This window comes from Psittacula echo, assembly GCF_963264785.1.
Source record: "Psittacula echo genome assembly, chromosome: 11".
NCBI lineage: Eukaryota > Metazoa > Chordata > Aves > Psittaciformes > Psittacidae > Psittacula > Psittacula echo.
Genome location: NC_137746.1, coordinates 3,111,519 through 3,132,738, shown reverse-complemented (window position 1 = coordinate 3,132,738; position 21,220 = coordinate 3,111,519). Strand labels below are relative to the sequence as shown.

Here is a 21,220-nt window from a genome sequence, read left to right as displayed (position 1 = left end):
GTGTGCTGTTAAGTGCTTATAAATATAGATGAATGATTTCTAACTTTATTGGGGAAGTATTTCTCAGGTTGGGCTTTAGGAAAAGGACAATGTGGTGCTGATGGAGCCCTGGTGCCTGGGCAAACAGCAGCGATCCTCATGGCTGATGGCTCTCACCTGGTGATGTTGATGGTTTCATTGTCATCTGTTATTGTCACTCTTGTGAAATGGGCTCTCTGGGAAAGGAGATAGAGAGGCAACATCCTCCTTTTAGCTGCCCAAAACATTCTTTTCTTTTCCTTTACTGCCAGGTATTTGGGTTCTGTTTCCCATACACATTCCCATGACACATCCAGCCAGACCATCCCAGCCATCTCTAATGTCTCTAATATAGGTGCCAGAAGCAGGGATGCTCTGTGGATCAGCCAGGAGTTCATCACTGGGGTGGTCATCATCACTGCGAGCAATAACACAACCCAGTAATCAAATCCTTAGTTTGGAGTAAACTGATCCTTTTCATTTAAGAGCCAAATACAAGGCCATGGTAGTTCAAAGATGGATTTCTTTCTCTTCTTCCCCATGCCCCTAGGAAGACCCATCTCACATTGAGATGCATTCCCACGCACAGAGCTGCATCCCCTGGGATGCTCCGATCAGCCCGCAGGTCCCCAGGTAAACCTGCTCTGTGTGAAGTTGCTCACTACACCGACACGGAGGTACACAGAAAACACTGCTTTATTGACTGCATTTGCCAACACATTGAGGAATGCAAAGGGATTTTTTCATAAGCAATGGGCCATGGTCCCAATGTGTATTAAAGCATACACTGTATCTAAACAGGATGAAAATAATGGCAGACAGAGCTATTCCAAGGCAACACAAATAGCATGCATAATACAGTCTCACACAGAACGAGTTTGAGAACATTATATTGCTTTAAGGATTAACTAACATGGAAAATGTACAAAAAGGAGAAATAGGTTTTTGCATTAATGAAAAATACATTTTTTCTCTACAAAGGAATTTCTAATACAAGAAAATAAATATTGCAACATAAGCCAAAAATAATTTAAAATTGCTCTTTTCAATATATTTTCAATATTTCTCTTTTGTATTAACAAATGGCACATCACGTTCTTTGAAACAAAGAAAACAGAAGGGTTTCTCCTCCTGCGACATTCATATCGTTTCCTGTAACTGATGTGAAGTCGGTCTGTTTGTATGTGGAATGGTGCAAACTGCGGGGTGAGCTCCTTAAAGAACAACCAAACCTCGTGCCCTGCCCTGCAGCAGCATCTTCCCGCATCCCGCTCTCGCCTCCCGGCTCCCTTCTGCACCCACCTTGGGATGAGCTCCATGGACAGCAGGCACCCAGCCCCCGGGAAATAGGTGCAAAAGCGAAAAGAATAGTTAAAAGTAATTAAAAACTGGGAATGGGGAAAACGGGTGTGCGGAATGGGAGCTGTCCTCAGGGAACTCCCACCACCACCGGGGCTGGGGTTGACGTTGGGGCTGGGCTCCATGATGAGGGCATGATGCTCTTTGCATCCTCATCTCAGCGGCTGCTGCTTCTCCAAGGAAAGGGGTGCTCTTACAGTGCAAATGTCAATTCCTGTAGTTTATACATCTTAAAAGACAATATTTCTCTACTAAAATAAACCCTTTTATAGTAATTATTTTTTTCTTTCTATTCATTTCAAAATACATTTACAGTACATCAAAAATATTTTCCTTGTGCATTTTCTCTTGGAAACGCCAGGTTACCCTGTTCCAAGGCGGTGGCGAGGATGCTCTGGGCAGGGGATGCACCAGAGTGGTCCAGACCTCCCCCAGCCCGTGGCTCTCAAGAGCCCCTTTTCTCCTCTCTATCCCCTCTACCCCGTTCTTCTCCCCAGGTTGGACATGCCCCACCAGCCCCCTTAACCCTTCCGTACCTAAACACCATCTCCCAACGGCAAAATACAGTGCCTGATATTTTGGGAGTGTTTCCAACTGTTTTATTGCCTGGCGCTGGTGGCGCTGGGTTGGTTGTTCTTTAAAGTCTCCCCCTCTTTGCTTTCCTGTACTGAGAAGACAAGTAGTGCAGAAGCTGATGAATGGAGCTGTGTACAGTGAAACTTGTGGATTGCTTTTTCTGATTTAACCATAATTGAGTGAAGCACACGGAAGCAAGATTCATTAAAAGGCAGCATATTGATTATTGTTATGACTCTTATACTAGGATACTGTAGCTAAAGCTAGCAAGCCTGATAAGATAAACTAAGTCCTATTTACTGTATTTAACATTATCCGAACATACTGAGCCTTAATTCACGAGATTCCCACTCCCAACCTCAATGGGTTATGCTAATTTGTAACAAAGGTGGTTCCCGTTTTGTTGATTTTCTGATGGTTTTTTTCCCTTTTCTTCCCCCCTACTAATAACTTGTGTCACATTTTTCCCACCTGAGGAAGATTCCTCCCCAGGCATGGTCAGTCTCAGCCGGGTTAGTGTTGGGCTTAACCAGGGCTGGGTGCAAGCATCCGACCCGAAGCCCAAGCCGCTTTGCCATGCCTGGGACGAGCTAGGCTGTCATCGCTTATCTCTGCTGCAATTTAATCACTAATCAGGACTTTGGAAGGCTGGTAACAGATGATCTACCCTAAAACATCAATTGAAGGAGTCTCAAGAGTTTCAAAACAGAAAGCTCACAGTGAAATGAGCAAAAAGCACTGGAAACCAAAACGGCAGGATGCGGTCTCGGAGCAGCAGCATCCCTCGGAGCAAGCTTGGAACCTAACGCCGCAGCAGTGTGTTATGAGTGTGTCTTTAGTCCTTTGTTGCTAAATTAAACTTCCAATTGGTATTATTTCCTATCGTGACAAGTTTCCGGGTTCTGGCTGTGCTGTTTGACTGTCAAAAGATTCTTTGGCATCCACAAAACTGGTTGACGGATTGGTCTGACAATTGCAGGGTTGCTTGTTTCGTGATGGGTTGAACCGGTTGCAGAAGTGTCCCAGGTTTTGGGTGATCTGGTTTCTTTCTTTTTTTTTTTTCTTTTTTCAACATTTTTTATTTTTAAAAAACAACAACAACAAAAGTTTCAGTGAATTCCTTTTTTTTTTCTTTTTTTTCTGTGTGTTTTTGTTTTGTTTTTGTTCCCTGAGCTCACACTGGGGTCACTCCAATAAAACACGTAGCACGACTTTAACTGTGACCTTTGAAGCCAAAACCGAAGTAATGGTGCAATTAAGTGCAAACATGGAAATCCGCCTGACTTGTAGGTAACCATGGGCTTTTAAACAACATTTAAGGCTTATTGGGGACGTTTTATGCATTAAATTATTGTACTATTTATAATGTCAGCTTCTGTGAATCACCCTCCCACAACAAGTCAACAGCTTGTAACCAGGATTTAAGGAATTAAATAACAAAGAAAGGGATGGGGAGGAATCAATTCACCGTTTCCATTGTAGCGTTTAGTAGGAAAACAAACTGGTGAAGGCAAGCGTTCCCATTTCCCCTCGGTGATGGTCTGCTCGGCCTCGGGGCCGAGTGTTTCATTGTGCAAAGGGGGTTTCAAACGTCAGTGGGACCACGGCACCCACTGGAGAGAAGCACGGGCAGGAAAGCTTTGCTCAACCTCCCAGTTAACCCCAGCTCCCCACGGTGTTTACAGAGGATGCTTTTCTCCTCCATCCTGCCCCACATTCCATCTCCCATCGCTCTCAGCGTATCCATTCACCTGAGTCAACCACATCCGTTTTAACAGCGACCTCAAGGGGGTCGACCCATGGGGCAGGGGTAAGGAGAAATTTCACATCCCGGCTCCTGGACGGATCCCGACCAGATGGAAAAAGGAAGGGAAAAATCACGACCGAGGGGTTTTTCCCTAAAACCAGAAACTAACATTGCCCTCTTCCACCCCAAGCGCTTCCCTCCAACAAGCTTTTGTGCTTTAGTCAGTATTTATTTTAGCATCACTTATCTACTTCCTCATATACAAGTACCCAGGTGGGTACATCCCCTCCCGCAGCTAGCCATTACCATACACTCTGCTCGCTCCCTGCTCCGGGGGCAACCATCCCGGCCAGGAATCTGCCTTTCATTAAATAATGCCCATTAATTACACTGCCATCCCTGCAGAGAGCATGGGTACCAGCACCCTCCGCCCTTGGCACCCTCCGCATCGGTCCTGCTGGGTGCCGGCTCACATTCCCGGGAAGCAGGGTCTGGCAGGGAGCCGGGGAGGGACCACCACTGTCATGGTCATCGATGTTGGTGAAGCTGAAGCTGTATCTCAGGCGTACAGAGAAGAGAAAGACAACAGTGCCGAATTTCCAACTATATACACATAGTAAAAACCCCCCCCTGCTATGATCCCAGGCAGAAATCGGACATGGCAGTTGGAACTGGGTGTGAGGCCTCGCGCGAGCCGGGGAGGAGTTAGGATGCCAGGATGCTCATCCTGACGATGTCCTCGCTGGCCGCATCCAGCTGGCCCCGCTGCGCCCTGCGGGGCTCCCCATCCGAGTCGCTCATCTCGGCGTCGGAGAAGTAGCCGTCCGTCTCGGCGTCGAAGCGACGCAAGGGAGCTCCGCCGGCGCCGTCGGCCTTGGGGGGCTGCGACCGCCTCGGCCCTCGGCTCTCCTTTGGTAATTTAAACCGCACGACGGTTTTGGGGCTACCTACGGAGTCAGGCACTTTGGGCGCGGGGCTGGGCTCCGGCTGAGCGCAGCGCGGCGGCTCCTCATCCTCATCTTCCTCCTCCTCCTCCTTGCTCACACAGCCCCGCGCCCCGGGGTGAGGCTCGCCGGCTTTCAGGACAGAGCCCTTCTTGGCCGCCTTTTTCACCTCGCCCGTCCCTTTGCGGTCGGTGGGAAGCTTCGCAGCCCCTTTCTCCGACTTGCTGGGTCTGGAATCCGGAGCGAAGGGCTTGGTGGCATCATCCGACAAGTCACCGGTGCTGTTAGTCCATAGCTCCGAGCTCTCCGGGTGGCTCCCACCCACAGCGGGGGGGCTGCTCCGGGGCAGCTTTTTCTTAGTGTTCGTTCTCGTTTTGCTTTTCACTTTCTTTGTGGCCTCGCTCTGCTTGAACGGGGACCGCAGGGAATGGTCCATCATGAAGCTCAGCAAGGTCTCCTCGTCCTGCAGGAGCTCCTCGGAGAGGCCGGGGGTGCTGTCCTCGTGGTGGGCGTTGTTGAGGGACCACTCGCTCATGGCCATGTTCTCGGCAGTGATCTGGACCGACTGCGCCAACCAGCTGTTGAAGAAGGTCCCGTCGATGGGGAAGGAGGTTGATAAGCCTGGAAGAAACAAACAGGGAAGGTTGGTTCAGGAGCCAGGAGCGGCCACGCGGCCCTTCGACAACACCAACTTCACCACAACTCCCCACAATGGAGAAACACCCAAGAGGCCAACCACAACACAGCACATCAGGACACAGACCAGGGCTCACTGCGCTGAATTTGGGGTTCACAGCACAACAACCAGAGTGTTTCCCCACATCCGACACCCCATGAACCTCCCCAGATCTAAACTGAGCACCTTTCTGCAGTGAAAATGCCAAGCCCCAGCACACCCTCGCATGGGTGGAAAACACATCCCTGTGCAAAGGTGCCAGAAAAGCCATCCCTGTGTAAGCCTAAAAACCTGGTGACTGCCACCAGTGCCCAAGCAGGGGTCCATGGGTTCTGCAGGGAGAAGCTGCAGCTGGGCCACCACGTGCTGCCAAGCAGTCAGCGGGGTGGTGGGGCCGGTGCTGAACCTGTGTGCAGAGGCAGGGAGGGCAGGAGGCAGGTCTGAGAACTCCAGGAGGGATGCCTGGTTTCCCAGGCTCGTGGCAGTGCAGCTTTTCTTGGAGATGCTTTTCCCACCCTCCATCGTTTGATGGAATTTGCCCCAGCAAATCCAAAGCTTCTTTAGCAGGGAACAGAGACAAGATGAGCGCAAAAGCTGTTACCAAAGGGGCTCCTGCCTACAACCCAACAGCTTGGAGATGAACAGAAAGCAGCAGTCGGGGTGAGCAATGGGCAAAGCAGAGCAAGGCAAGGTGGTCCAGACCCCCAGACTTCATATAGAAACTCTCTGTACCCCCAGGAGGGTTTTATAGCTCCTTCAGAATGTCCGATAGCCCTACGGGACCGGTGTTCCCTCTGTGCACCCATGGGGCAGCTGAGCACATGTGAACCCATCACATCCTGCCCTGCACGGCAGCAGAGGTGACAGCACCAGAGGAAGCCACACAAAACCCCAATTCTGTGTAAAAACCGTATGTAGGTGTCAAGGATCTTATCAAAAAAGACCTTTTTGTTTTGGTTTTTTACTTCCCCCCAAACCCCATCTGTTGCTGAGCAACAGCAGGTTGTGGCTGATGGGGAAGAGCCGGAGGTGGGTGAAGCATCCACAGAGCCAGCTTGCATCTCCTTGTCTCCCATAGCAAATTCAAGAGATTGGATACACTTTGTGCCTGCCTCCTGGATGCTGCTGGCACAACCAGCACAACCACAGGGTTCTGCACAGTTTATGCCATGAGCTGTACCCACCACTGGTGCACGGCATAGAAGATACAGGGGATCAGCCCCACTGCGGGGTGGGTAAGTCTGATTTTATCACTGGAAAGTGAAATCATGCTTCAGCAGCACATCACAGGGTCTGTAACATCATCCCGATCCAGATGCAAGCCCCAGGGCTGGGGGGACACTTTACACCCCTTCCCTGCCGAGGACCATGCCTTCAATGGGGTCTCTCCCGCAGGACCTCAATAATTCAGGCTGATGCCCACAAAGGGAGAGATGGAAGAGGCTCTCAGGTGTAACTTCACAATGTACATGCAGGAGGGATCAGGGGCTGGGACTCTTAACTCTGCTTCCCAAAACAGGGAGCCTCCAGCAGCACGGGTCCATAAAATCAGACTTACCCAGTTGTCCCAATACAGTTTCGTTGACTGATTTCCTTTTCTCTTTCTTCTCAGGACTATTTTTTCTACCATCTCGTCCTTTCCTCCTCGGGTCACTTTTCTTACCCTTTGTCTTCTTCCCAGTTTGTTCTGGCATTTTGTAGAAAGAAAGGAAAACTCCATGTGAGACGAGGCATCAGGGATGCTGCAGTGAGCAAGTTCCCCTTGGGGCACACCCCTGCAGTGGGGACCTGGACCACACCTGCAACCAACTCCAAGCCAAAGGAGAAGAGCGGCCGCTTCTTGGCCAACTGTAGGCTAAGGCCTATGTGCAATAAGAAGATCTGAATCCCGTAGGTTATATAAAAACAAGGTTTGGGCCTTGGATATGAACTTAGCGTGGCCACAGGACTACCCCACTGAAGGCAGGGGACTCACTGGAAGCTCTGCACCACCAAGATGCATTCCTGGATCAGCACTTTGGGGTGAGGATCTGCAGGAGCACAAGGGATAACCTCAAATGCTGCTCGGACACCTTCTAAGAGGATGAGGACCCCCAAACGCAGCTGTGTGTCACCTATAACCACCAATAGCATCTCCTGGAGGGAGATTCAGCTGCAAAGCCAGCTGGACAGCAATGGTGCCAGCAGTGTTTTAAAGCAGACCTTGATTTAATTTGACCTTTTGGCTATAGTAACTGCTCACACTTATACTGGGTGGAAACAACCCAAAGCTGTAAAACTTAAGCAGTATACTGAGCATAAGTAAATAGAGCAGGAAAGGTGGCCGGCACTGCCTATGGAAAGCCAGGGATATAACTCTTAGCTATGTAGCCATTCAGCTAAAAATCAGTATTTCCTAAATGGCTTTGAACTTCTACTGGATTTATTCCTCCTGGGTAAACAGGACAAATATCCCATAAAAGCACAGCTTGTATTGCCAAGCAAAACACTTCAACAGCTTTTACTCACTCCATTAGGTCACTCTCCCAGAGAAGCCCATGCTAAAACCCCTATCAATTTTCAGAGGGGGGAGGATATTGCCCTAAAACCAAGATGTGGGTGGCTGATGGAAGACACGCAGTTACTGAGTCTGGCCCATGGGCTGAACATGCACAAGCAGCTATCAGAGCAGTGATGGTAAGAAACAAACCGGTTCATGTGTTCGGCACCTACAAACAGCCTCAGCAGCAAGGCCATGGGCAGGATGGCTCAGAGGGAATAACCTCTCCTCTCCTCTTGCTGCCGTGATGGAAATACAGCGGGTGAGCAGGGGAGGGAATTCGCACTGCACCTGGCTGAGGGTGGATTAACAGGATTTACAGCCCTGGGGTTCCCAAGCCAGGACCCCCTCCTGACCACTAAGAGCAAGAAAGGCAAAAGCTAAACTGGTGTTTGCTGCGTTCCTGCCAAATAACTGGGGAAGGGCAGACACATTTTTCACTTGGCTTCCAAACCAGGACTCTGGCTCGGTTCAGGCAGCACAATGGGGCTAAAGAGAAACCCGAGCAGCAGCTTCTGAAGAGGAACCTGTCAAAATAGCAGCCGTGTCTCAAAGCCAGACACTGTTGACTTTCCATTCCATGCAAGAAAAATACAAGGGAGAGGGGTGGGTTCATTTTACACTGATTTTATTAGAAGTCTCCTCCTCAAATGATCATTTGTCAGTGGGGGAAATAAACCCCTCCAAGCTTGGAGCTTTAGGTGGGAGCCGTTCCAAAACCACTTTTGTGCCAAAACCATCTTTGGAATAAACCCAACAGATTTCTGTCGATGAGGGCTGTAACAGCACTTAGAAACGGGCCTCATCCAGGCAAATCATGGAGCCTTCTTCCTGCCTGCAAGAAGCCTCAGGTACCCAGAGCAGCTTGGTGGGGAGCTGTGTGGAGGGGATGCTACAGGAGCTGTTCCCTCACTCTTACACCAGCCAGTGCTTTGCAGTGTGATGAGGCACAGGGACAGGATGACCAAGGAAGCTGTGAAGGCTCCATCCCTGGCAGTGTTCAAGGCCAGGTTGGACACAGGGGCTTGGAGCAAGCTGCTCCAGTGGAAGGGGTCCCTGCCCGTGGCAGGGGTTGGAGCTGGAGGAGCTTTAAGGTTCCTTCCAACCCAAACCGGTCTTGGATTCTATGATTCTATGAATATGCAGCAGTGAGTTATCCATAGCTTTTGTCCCACTGGTGCCCAGTATCTTTAGCTCCAAGTGTTGTCAATCGGCATGGAGGAGGCTTAGCAGACACTTGGGTGTTGGGAGCACTTGGTAGCATTGAGATCTATAATGGTGCATGTTCAGGATGGGATGAGGATGAGACAGGAAGGAGCTGAAGCAGAAAATGCACACAACGCTGCTCTGCTATGTGCTGCCATGCACGGGTAGGGCTGTGTAGCTGCCACAGGAAGGCTGAGCCCTTCTCTGACCTCACGTGTCACTGACCACCCTTCCATGCCACAATGCCACCAGCCCCAGTGCTTGCTCCTGCCATCAGGCAGGACCTGGAGATGAGCATGCATACGAGGACCACATACTGCACTGGGGAGGAGGTGAGGTGCTCCTGCCTGCACTGTGACTGTCACAGCTCACCAGGCCATCCTCGCGTCCCACATCTGGCATTGCAACTTAAGATCTGATGCTACACCCTGGTGAGGGAACACTTCCTGAGCTTGGAAGACCCTACACACTGATGCTGAAAGGCACTTGGGTCCCTAATATCCCCCTGGCATGGAAGGCCCCAGATGCTTAAACCACCTGAAGATCGCAGGACCAAATTCCCCTGGTCAGGCTCTTTCCCTGGCATCAGCTACTTGCAGGAGCCAGGTCCTGGAGGCAGCAACCCCTGCTCAGGCTCAGGGGTGGCTCAGGCCCATCCCAGGAGCAGCTCAGCTCAGCTGGTTCTAAGCACAAAACAAACTGGCAAATGCCAACCATTTGGTGCAGGAGAGGAGAGCATCTGCATCAAAACATGTGAATCCCACAGCCTGCACCCCAATCACCTCCACTGCTGGTTTGCCTCTCATCACTCACCTTTAGGCAGAACAAACATCACGGTAAAGGCAGTTGTGCTTTTCCCAGAGTACATGCATGCCATTTTCAGGAAGGGCAATGGTGCAGACAGCCCCAAAACACGAGCAGGAGAGCCCAGCACAGCTCCCCTCCCTGGCTGGCATCTGCACCCCATCCCAGCCCTCCTCAGGAGGAGCTGCCACCCCATCACTGCGCTAGAGATTGGGTTGGGCATGACCGGAGGCTGGATTCCCCAAGGGCATTTCCAGCCATCCAACACCCGGTTTGTGAGGGAGCTGAGCTCAAAAAGCCTTCCTGGCAAAGCACCCTGCGCCTGTCACCTTCCGAGAGCTGCAGATGCTAACCCAGGTTCGCCCAGCTGAACTGAAGAACATCACGAGGTCCCTGTGATCCCCCCAAACCTGCAGAGCCCAATGGGAACAGCACATGGAATCTGCCTTCAGGAGCTGAGATCGTTGCTCTTGTCTTTCATCCACCCATTATTTCTGAGCTGGACCCCCCTCCTCACCAGCAGCATCCCTGTGGGGAGCACCATCCAGCACATTCCCAGGTGCCAGAGAACAGCTCTTGGGATGTGGGGTCTCCAACCGGTGGGAACGGCTGGGAACACCATTCTGTATCTGTCCAGCCTGGTGACCTCAATCAGTGAGGACGTATGGAGCAACACACAGTGTTAGTGATCTGTGCCACAGGGACTGAGGTTTGCAGGACCCACATCTCCCTGGAGCACACCCTGGGGTCCCGGCCATCCCTGCCTGGCTCTGGCCTTCCAGAGGAATCCGCCCAGGCTCCGAGTCACAACCACCTCAACGCATGCACTCCTCAGGCTCCACAACTGCAGTCAAAGGGAACTTTTGTCAAGGAAAGCTCAGCCCAGACAGTTCCTGAAGAAACCCCAACCATGTGATGGCTTCGAACGCAACTCCAAAGCCACAAACACAACAACTGCTGGAAGCGCCTGCCAAAGTGCCAGATGCTGCTGCTGCTGCTGGAAAAACTGCTCTGCAGCCATGGGGTCTGCTCTGCTCTGCCACCACAGCAGGAGCTGCGGGCTCCGGGAATGCTTGTGTAAAAGGCAAAAAAGTAGGGCAGAAGGAAACCAACTTTATTTCAGCTCCTTAACAGACGTTGCCAGAGGCTTTGCATGCGGTAGCACGATGTTCTCCACCAATAGGTATCTGGAGGAGAGAACTGCAGTCAACCAGTGCTAACGGAGCTGGTCTCTCAGAGCAAAAGACATCCCACCAGTAGCTTAACCTCTGATTCTTGACAGAGCCAAAAGCATCTGCAATGAGTCCAAAGCAAGGGCTGCTGACCCGTGCCAGGGAGCCAGCTGCTGTGAAGCAGCCCCAGCATCAGCAGCCCTGTGGGCAGGATTTGCCATCTCTTGCCAGACAGCTCCATCTCCATAAAAGCCCCCAAACACTGCCTTAGCATCACCACCTAGCCAAACACTTGGTCTTTCTGATAGACTCCTGGGGAGAGGAGGGTCAAGAGGTACCTGTGAAATCCCTCCGGTCACCCAGGATATGGCTTTACTGCGTGCTTCTGAACAAAACTGGAGATGGGTAAGACTCAACACACGAACCAACCTTAAATCATAGGGTAGAGGGAGCTCTGGTTCTCTCGGGGAGGGGTCTGAGCCTTAGGCACCCATCTGGCTTCAGAGGACAGCAGCGACAGAGTGTGCGAGAACAAGCTCTGGCAAGCGGTACTGACCTGGGTAAAGATCTTTCTCAATAAGCTTCATCTGGAGATGGAAGATCTGCTCCTGCAGTTTACAAATGGTGTGCTTCATTTTCTCCCGTCTCGTCACCATGTAACAGAGATTTCTAACCTACGGAAACACAAGAAACAGTGTCAGGTTTAGGCAGAGTCTGGTTTGCGACCCAAACTGTCCCGAACTGAGGGGAGAGTTTGGGTCCCCTCAAATTGTGTGGCTGCTTCAGCTGCCCTGGGAAATCCACACGCCCTGGGATCCGGTCCTTTTCATCTCACAGGATGAGGGGAATGGCTTTAACCTGCCAGAAGGGAGATGGAGATGAGCTCTCAGGCACAAGTTCTTCCCTGTGAGGGTGCTGAGGCGCTGGCACAGGGTGCCCAGAGAAGCTGTGGCTGCCCCATCCCTGGCAGTGTTCAAGGCCAGGCTGGACACAGGGGCTTGGAGCAAGCTGCTCCAGTGGAAGGAGCAGTGAAGGACCAGTGAAGGAAGCCCGTGGCAGGGGCTGGAACTGGATGAGCTTTAAGGTCCCTTTAACACAAACCAGTCTGTAACCCTATGATCATTCACAATTCACATTCAGTACTTGCTGCAGCTAGGACAAAGCATAGGAAACACAGCAAAATATGCAGGTGATGCTGGCCCAGGTCAGCAGCTGGCGCAGCTCCCCTACCCCAAATGTAGCCCCTCTCTATGGTTACTCACGCTTGCCCCTGCAAATGCATTCTGTCCCCATTGCAAACAGCAAAGCACCAGACATAAATGCTCATGTGAGCCAGCACAGGAGTGGTTAAACCCTGCTCATCACACAGGGATGCTGATAAACACCTTCTGAGACAACAGAGCTACCGCGTGGTACCCACTGGCATTTGCCTGGTGATGCATCTCAGTGCCATGGGTTTTGCCAGCCCTGCGTCAGGGTGGCTGCAGAGCCAGGCTCTGTCACCATGGCTGCAATGGGCATCGAGGCTTTAGGAGGAAACAGGGTTTCAGCTGCGAAACAGAAAATGCCAGTGGCAGCTCTAACAGGATTTGACAGCGTTTACTCAGCTTCCTGGTGCTCTGAAAGAGAAAACTGCCCGTAATGAAGTGAGGAGGAGGGGGCCTGACTGGAGGCACTGGCAGCAACGTGCATGGGTATGTCCACGCTCACATCTGAGACCCTGATGCCTCCGATTCCTTCCCCTCCTCATCCTCAATCCCCGCTCTGCAAAGGAAGGCTGGGGTATTTCCAGGCTTAGGGAACTGCTCCTACATGGTCAGGAGCCTTTGTGCCTCTCACAGTGACAGAGCAAGCCACGACATCATCCCATGCTTACCTAGTGTCTGCCACCAAGGGCTGTGAAGGCAACGGGATGAACACAGCCACCCCTTCATGGCATCAGTCTTACCTAAGGACAATCTGGGAACATGTAGGAATACAGGAGAAAAAGGTGCTCTTTTTGCTGTCGCATCAGCTAGCTGTAAATGCAGAGCAGTGAGCTACTGCTGTGTATTTTTGTTCTGGATTGGAGAAAACATCAACCCCAAATTTCTTTATGAGAAAAACAACTGCCTCTGGCAGCCTGCATCTCCAAGCGTTTGGCGGTATCTCTTCTCTGTGATTTGATATTCCTGGAAGAAAACATCACTTGTGCTCTGCTTAGAGACTGCTGGTATTTACACACACTTACACAGCTAAATACCACCCAGTGCTGCTTCCCCACGCCAAGCTTGGATGGTACGAGAGACGGGAAACTACAGCTTTATGTTAAAGCTAATGTAAAGCACCAGTCCTTATTCAGATACCTTTATCAGCCCCAAAATTACAACTGTTCCTGACAGATCAATTACTGAAACCACTGAAACTGAATGTGATGCCCTGTGGACATCCCTTCAAAGCCACCCCTCTGGGCTGCCCTTCTCCAACCCCTGTTTGATGCTTTGCCTCACTACTTGCAAGTGAAATGGGGTGGCTGTGAGCGGCGCTGACAGGCAGGATCAGATACCTGGGATGCACTGGATTTAAACCTGTATCACCCACTGGACTTTGATCCGGCCAGTGTTTATTGTTCCCTGTCTTGGAAGCAGAGCAAACAAACAGCTCTTCCAGGGCCAGGCAGTGAAACCTGGCAGGGAGTTGCTAAGCAGAGGCTGAACGCTGATGGAGAATGACCCCACAAAGCCTGGAGGTAACTGTGGAAAATGAGGAATCTGGTAAAAAGTGTGGGTTTGACACCAAAAAACATCAAGGAGAAGCTGCCATGTGTTTGAATTAGGCAGCTCCAGGAGCAAAGGGCTGTACCGAGAGATGCAGTGATTCACTGCAGACTGTACCCAGTGATGCTCGGTGGTTCACTGCAGCTGGGAGCAAGTGGAAGCAGAGGGAGGCAGAGCAGCCTGGTTTAGATTTACACTACAGAGAAGCAGATGAGGGAAGAAAGGGAGTTAAACTTGTCACCCTTGGATCTGGCAGCTGCAGCCTGTTGCCTACAGCTTGGTGCTGGAGACCCATTAACAGTGGCACCAGCCCAGACCACCACGGAGGTGGCAACATGATGCAGTAAAGGCAGGAGCAAATGAGGCACAGACTGATGTCAATGATGTATGCAGGGATGGTGGCCAAAAGGGCCACAGAAAAGAGACCAATAGCTTGAAATCCAATTGCTTTTACAGAGGAGAAGGCTCTCAGGCTCTGAGACCCACCTGGGAAGTGGGTGCAGCAAGGGAGCAGGATGGTTTGGTCCAGAGCTGAACCCCCACCTGGATGTGAACACAGTGCTGACACACACACCCTCTTCTCTAAGGGTTAAACTATGCCACAGACCCATAGCAGCTTGGAGAGAGGGATCAGAGATGCACAGCAGCAGCATCACTCCAGGGACAGCATCACCATCACCTTTGTCTCCCAAGGGTGCAGCATGTCCCCTGCAGCACCCTGAGCACCTCTGCTCTAAGCACCACGTCCACTGGCTCAAAGCAATGCTATTTTCCTGCTTTCCTCCTTCCTTGCCTGCTCCCAGTGACCCTCTGAGCCCTTCCATGGTGCCTGCATGGTGAGCAGTCAGGCAGGGGCCATGGATTCACCCCTCTGGCAGGAGCACGAGAAGGGGAACCAGGCAGGGCTCAGGTTTTAAGCAGAGGAGGAGAAGGAGCTTGGCCCCTGCATGCCAGGCTCGCAGCCCTGTTCTGCCTTTCCCTGTCTCACTGCTGCCCTGTGCTATGCTCATGTCGCCCTGCCCAGCAGCAGCACCAGTGCATCCATCCCGTCCCCTGGCCACTCTCTGCTGTCTGACACTGGGTGCTGTGCTGTGCTTCCTCCTCTTGCTGCTTCTCGCTTCCACTGCTCCTCCTCCTCTCCAGCCTGCTCTGCCCCATCCCTGCTCCTTCTGTCCATGCAGCCATGACAGCTCAATCCACAGGCAGGCAGTGATGCTGCAGCAGCCAGCACAGCCAGGGGAGGTCCAGCACTGCTTTGGCACTGCTGCTCCACTGATGCTTGCTCTCACCCCAAAAGCTGCCGTGGCAGTGGCTGCTCCCTCCCCTGCGCAAGGATGCCCTGCTCCACAGGGAGCTGCGGGCACCTGCATCCTCTGTCTGCATCCTCTGGCACAGCTCTGCTTCCACCGACAGCTCCTTCAGGACCTGACCCACTTTCAGCTGCAGCAGGGCAGGGAATGCCTGGTCCAGCTGGCCCTGCTGCTCCCTCCTGCCATTCCCCTTTCTTTGATGTTCAATGTAGGAGAATAATGAGGTGTTCCTGTGCCTTGCTGCTGGAGAGCATCTGAAGGGCAGACACTGGGTAACTTTGTGTTTGAGACTGTGAAGATAGAGCAGATAGAAGCTGCAGCATCATCTGCCTCCCATCCACCCGACCCCACCGAGGCACCTCTCCCCACAGACATTTGTTCTTTTGAACCCCCAGCTGAGACTGCCACTAACTTATTTCATCAGTGTCAGTGTTTTGGCAGTGATGATGCCCACACTGAGCACTGTTATTCTTCTCGATAACGCTCTAGATGAAGGGACATGACTGTTTTGGGAGTCGAACTGAGTCCAGTTCCACCTTACTATGGACTATAAATGCCAGCACACATTAAAGCAGCCCTGACGGAGCGTATGGGCACACCACTGAAGGAAAAGCCACACTCACCCTCTCCAGGTCTTGCCTGAGGTGCATGAAGAGCTTTAGGCGTCGGTAGAGAACGTCCTGCTCTTGCTGGGCCAAGTTGTCCACTTCATCTGTTTTTGGTGTCAGCAGCGGTTTGTTGGAGTTTGCTTTCCTCTTCAGCTTCCAGTACTGGTAGACAAAATCCACCAGCGATTCGCTCAAGTCCAGGTTCTCCGCCACCTCCGAAGGCTTCACGAGTTCATAGAAGTCCTCCTCCAGCTGCTGGAGCTTCTGCTTCCGCAGCGTGACCTTCTCCAAGTCCAGCTGGGCTTGGTCAGGCTCTGTCCGTGCCTCCTCGGGCAGCTTAGTGGCACCGGTGCTGTGCTCAAGGCAGAAGGACTTGAACTTCACTTCGTCGTTGTCTGCTAGGATAGTCCGCATGTCGAGGTTGTGGTCGAAGGCGCAGGTGACGTGGAACGCGGTGACACAGGCGGGCATGGAGCACTGCGGGGACAAGGACAGGGCTTATGGCCAGGACAAAGCACCTACTGCTCCCTGCAAACCCAGGGACACCCATCTGAGTGACAACGCCTACCGTGAAGTGATGGATGCTCCACAACAGGTACTCCTTATTGCCCACGTCTTAGACATCTATGAGCCAGACACCCAAGCAGAAGAAACCCAGGGTTCACCAGGTATCAGCAGGCACCTTCCCACCTCACCTGCTTTAATCCTTCTCTCTGCTGGGCTCTGCTCATCCTTCACCTACAATAAACAGGAGCTTCCAATGGTTCTTCCAACAAGACATGTCAACAGGCGAAGACAACAGCAGGAGCCAGCGGGATGCTCACAGGCTGTCAATGGATTTCTCCTGATGGAGAAATCTTCATCTGTGTTTCACTCTTAAACTACCCCAGTTACCGCATCTAAAGCTAATATGCTGTTTTTATTGAAAGCATACAGAACACGACAGTGTTTATGAGTGAACATGGGATCTCAGGCGCAGCCAATACTCCCGGAGCACGATGCTGTTCTCCTCTGGAAATTACACAGTCTCTAATTAGCTCCATTAAAAGAGGGGAGGAAAAAAGGCAACTCAACATCTACAGAGCAGAACATCACAAAATGAACCTTTCAGAACTGGTACAGTGGCTGGACTGCTGTCAAACTTACATTACGTTAACATTATAAGTTCCCCACGGCTTATATTACTTTGGATCCCCCAGGCAACAAACCTCAGCCTGGTTTCCTACAGAGGAACCCTCCTAAGCCAGCGCTGTGCCTGTGTCCATGTCAGCACCTTCTCCCCCTCTACTCATTAACTGGTTTTTAATGGCTCTGAGTATCAGCTAATTATTTCTACCACAACCCATAAGAAATCAGTCTATTCCAGCTGCTAATGGCCAGTTAAACTGCAATAATGAGACATTTGAAGTGGGCTATTACTGTAGGCACCGTATTTCAGTGTTTATAGAAGAATCACTCTTGGGGGGGATGAAGATGCAGTTGTGGCCTGAAGGACCAGGCGGAGGCACATGAAATTTCCTGGATGTTGACCACAAACCAGTCGGTTTAACTGGGGCTCTGCTGCACTTCAGTTCTCAGACAGAGGAAAAGGAAGTGTATGCTCTGTTAGGAGCTGAGGAACGGGAGCTGTTCGGCTCTTTATCCTCATCCCATCGGCCCTGAACGCCTGCTCCATCACCCAGCGTGTGAACTTCGGACATTGCTGCTTTTAGATGTTTTCCCTTGACTTTGTTTATGAAGCTGCTGGTGCTTATGGAAGCAGAGACTTGCCCGGATACCAGGGCCAAGAAAAGCATAAGCAAGTGCTGTCCAAGCCCTCCACTTCCAGGGCTCTCCAAGCCCTGCTTCAAAGCCTCCAGCGGGAAGAGCTGGATGCAGCCTTGCCATGGCCGAGCCCTGAGCTGCACTAGCATGGCTCCAGGCAGTGATGCTGGGCACTAACTCCTGCAGGCACCAAATGCAAGCAAACTATGAACTCCTAATCCCTGTTCACCCTGTTGGAACTGGATGAGCTTCAGGGTCCCTTCCAACACAAACCATTCTATGATTCTATGCTGCCGGCAACTGCCTGGAGCCTGGCATCACAGGACCCATAGGACAAGCCCTGTTGCAGCCTCCCATGTGGCTGAAGCACCAGCTCCATCCTCAAGTATTTAGTTTTGGTGATGAAGGAGGGACAGAGGGAGCTCAGCCCAACTTGAATCTTCCAGATTTATTCAGTGCAGTCAGTATATCACACATTGGGTTTTACAGCTCTGGCATGTGCTTCTGCAGCCACTGGCACAAGGAGATGCAATGACACTTGACAGATTCACCCTTCTTCACTTTAACAACACTTTCAGAACACTTTGCCAGCTGGAAGGTCCCATTATTGACCTTTCTTCTCTGGTAGCCAAGATGTAGCATGGAACTACCATGGAGCTCCTGATTTACTGCTGATGTGCTCCAGGTATACTCCTGATATACTTCATCCTGGCTATTTTGGCATAACAGCTGGGGTTGCTTCGAGCTACAGCATCCTTTTGTGCTGTTATGCACATAAATATCTACAGTGAAGAGAGTGGACACAGAACTCACCACACAGTGAGTGAAGTCGCAGTGATGCTCCTGCCACCAGAGCTAATAACAGCATTAACAACAGGGCTGTGGTTTCTGCCGGGACAATGTCCTGCTAACAGGAAAGACCATCACTCCACCTTAGGAACGAAGCACATGGAATGTCACCCGTGCCGGATCTCTCCTCTGACAGATGGCAAGCAGCACTCGTCAGAAACTGTGCCCAAAATGCAAACAGAAAATCATCAGGCAGCCCAGCTGACAGGGCAACAGAGAAAGGTACCTGCTCAGCAACAGCTACCCAAGGACCTTCCATAAACTAACAATCAGACCCCACTGATCCATCCGAGAACAGCGCTGGAATGAAGCAGCTCGTCGTTAGAGAAGGGATCTGCCATGCAGAACAAACCAGGCTCAAAAGACTGGCCCAGCCCCTAAGTCTGCTTCGTTATTGATGATTATCTCACCGCACCTTTCACTCAAGGATCTCAGCACTCTGCTCATCCAGACAAATCCATTCCCAAACACAGTTCCAAGAGAGAGAGGATGAAAACTGCACCAAAGATTACTGTGGGCTGATAATCAGTCCTCAAACCACTGACTGGGAAGGAACAGAGGGATGATTTTATGTGCCAAGGGAGCTCAAACAGAAGTTTTCCAGCTTACAGAGGTGCTCTGGTGCAGTTTGGGGCTGGAGGGGAAGGAAGCAGCTCCTCCAACAGACCTGCGAGGGGAACTCAGGAAGGGGAAATGAATTACCGGTGCTGAACTGCAGCCAAGCCATCAGCCAGGACACTCCTGCATCCTTACCAACACGACCATGTGATGCTCAGTGACCACAGATGGTCTGGATCCTGGTAACGCTTCTCAGCCCAAACAGGCAATTTTCAGCATCTGGGAACCACCACACCAGTTATCCCAGCAGATGGGGGCCAGCGGCAGAAGCAGCTCAAGGAGAACAGTGGGAAGAGGAGCAATAAGGAACGATTGGATGGTGGAGGATATTTTTGAGGGCTTTTTCCTCCAAAAAGCAACAACAAAAAGAAAGCTGGACGATGATGACAGGAAAAGATTGTGCCCTTTGGAGAAGCCTGCCAGCAGCTAACAGGGACCTGGCATTTCGTGCTGTGTTGAAAGGCCTCGGTGAGCACTTCCAGTTGTTCTGACAGGGATTTGGTGAGGAGGGAGCTGGGTCCCAAGGAAGCGTGGTCAGGACTCCTGGCACTCTCTTTTCCATCTCAGCAATGCAAATGAGAAAATTCCTGCTGGATACCGAGCTCTCCTTGGCATGTCCTGGTGTCTGACCACAAGAACCACCATGAAGTCATGATTTCCCTTTAACAGGAGCCGGGCATACGGTGACTCCAGGGCTGCATCCCTGCCCAGTGCCTGGGGAGCTGTGGCTCAACTATGGCCATGACAAGTTACATCGGGTTCAAAGCTCTGTACCAGAAAGCAAAGGAAGTCATTAGGAGGAAGCAGGAAGGTCAGGCAGTGGGAATCCCTTCCCTTGGGCTTTTACCCTTTTGATGGTCAGATTTGGATGAGGAAAAATACCTCGATGCACAGAGGTCCCTATGGAAAAGCATCTCATGTTTGTCTCTGCCCATGTGGTTGAGGTGGGTGTTTTCTTGCTGCCCCTCAGCATCCCCATGCTCCCTTGGGATGATGCTCTTCCACCCCTCCAGTTTGCCTTCCAGATTTCACCTCCCATTCTGACAAAGCCCATTTCCAGCCAGCCCTATGGAAAACCCCCTCCTGGAAACAACTCCTTTCCGTCCCCAAACCTGCCCCACCTGCAGCACCTGATGCCTGATGCCAGGAAGAAAAGCTCAGTGCTTGAACAGAGAACAACCTCCTCCTTCAGCTTCAGAGCTGGGTCATAAACCCAAAACGCTGACAAAGGTGGTTAGATTACACCTGTATAAACAGGCACTGATCAAAAATACGCTCCATAAACAGAAGCTTTCAAAACAGAGCTCTGTGCCGCTGATGAGTACAGAGCGTGCTTATTTACCTATGGGTGAACTTGTTGATTTACCCCATAAATCCTTCAATAAAGGCTCTGCTGCCTTTTTTCCCCCTTCTCCCCCTTTTCCTTGAAGCAAAACCACCCCGAGCATGCAAGGGTGGCCTCGGCAAGCACTGTGGTGGCAATCTCATGAAGACTTATAAACCGTGGGCTGCCGGCTCATGAGACAATAAAGCTCCTGTTCCATCTCAGGTGACCTTTAATGCAAATCCATTGAGTCCCCGGGATCTCACAGCTCCCATGCCATGCCGGCACTAAGAGGATGAAGCCTCAGAGAAGCTGAATTCCTTTTGATGCTGCCAAGCCTGTTTGCCTCCTTCCCTGCCCTTCCGTTCTTTGAAAGCAGTTGCCGTTATGACACAGTCTCTCCATCTGGCAGGGTGAATAAGCAGATCCACCCAGAGCCATCAAAAAAGATGTGAGTCAACGCCAGAGATTTAAAGAAGTATTGTGAGATTTCATTTCAAGCTAAGGGGATTGCTTTTAAATAGCTCCCTTTAAAGTATTAAACCCAGAGCAGTGACATGAACGCAACAGAGCCTGCAGACCTCCTATTCCTATCACCCCTCTGCAACCAGCCAGCTGCTCCTCGTCTCCCCTAGTCAGTGCTGTGAACACCAACCTCCGAGGTGCAGCTCCCATTGCTGTACTGGAGCTGATCAGTTGGGACTGGTCCACATCCCAAACCTTCTCCCAGTTTCTCAGACCTTAATGGTTATTCTGTCCTCTCCTGCACCCCAAGACTGCTTCAATGCCTGGTTTACCAGGGAAAGCAACAGGCACGGGCGCTGTAGAACATCAGATCCCCAAGCCCATTCCCAGGGACCACTGGGATATTGCACCGGCCAAGCAGAGGGAAGCAGGGAGAATCACAGCAAGGATTCCCAGATGCTCTCACACCGAGAGTGCTGCATTTT

General features: G+C 51.4%; 1 protein-coding gene across 2 annotated transcripts in view; it reads right to left on the bottom strand.

The window, feature by feature from the left end:
* Positions 1 to 736: 736 nt before the first annotated feature.
* JADE2 (jade family PHD finger 2) overlaps positions 737 to 21,220 on the bottom strand; it is a 75,762-nt gene continuing 55,278 nt past the window's right edge. Inside the window, exons 9-12 of one of the 2 annotated variants that reach the window (XM_080626861.1) lie at positions 15,731 to 16,192; positions 11,598 to 11,715; positions 6,879 to 7,007; positions 737 to 5,265 (exon numbers count right to left, since the gene is read on the bottom strand). In XM_080626861.1, the coding sequence (XP_080482987.1) occupies positions 4,406 to 5,265; positions 6,879 to 7,007; positions 11,598 to 11,715; positions 15,731 to 16,192 (1,569 nt within the window). In that variant the 3' untranslated portion in view covers positions 737 to 4,405. The remainder of the gene's footprint in view (positions 5,266 to 6,878; positions 7,008 to 11,597; positions 11,716 to 15,730; positions 16,193 to 21,220) is intronic. The other variant, XM_080626862.1, reaches the window with a different exon arrangement.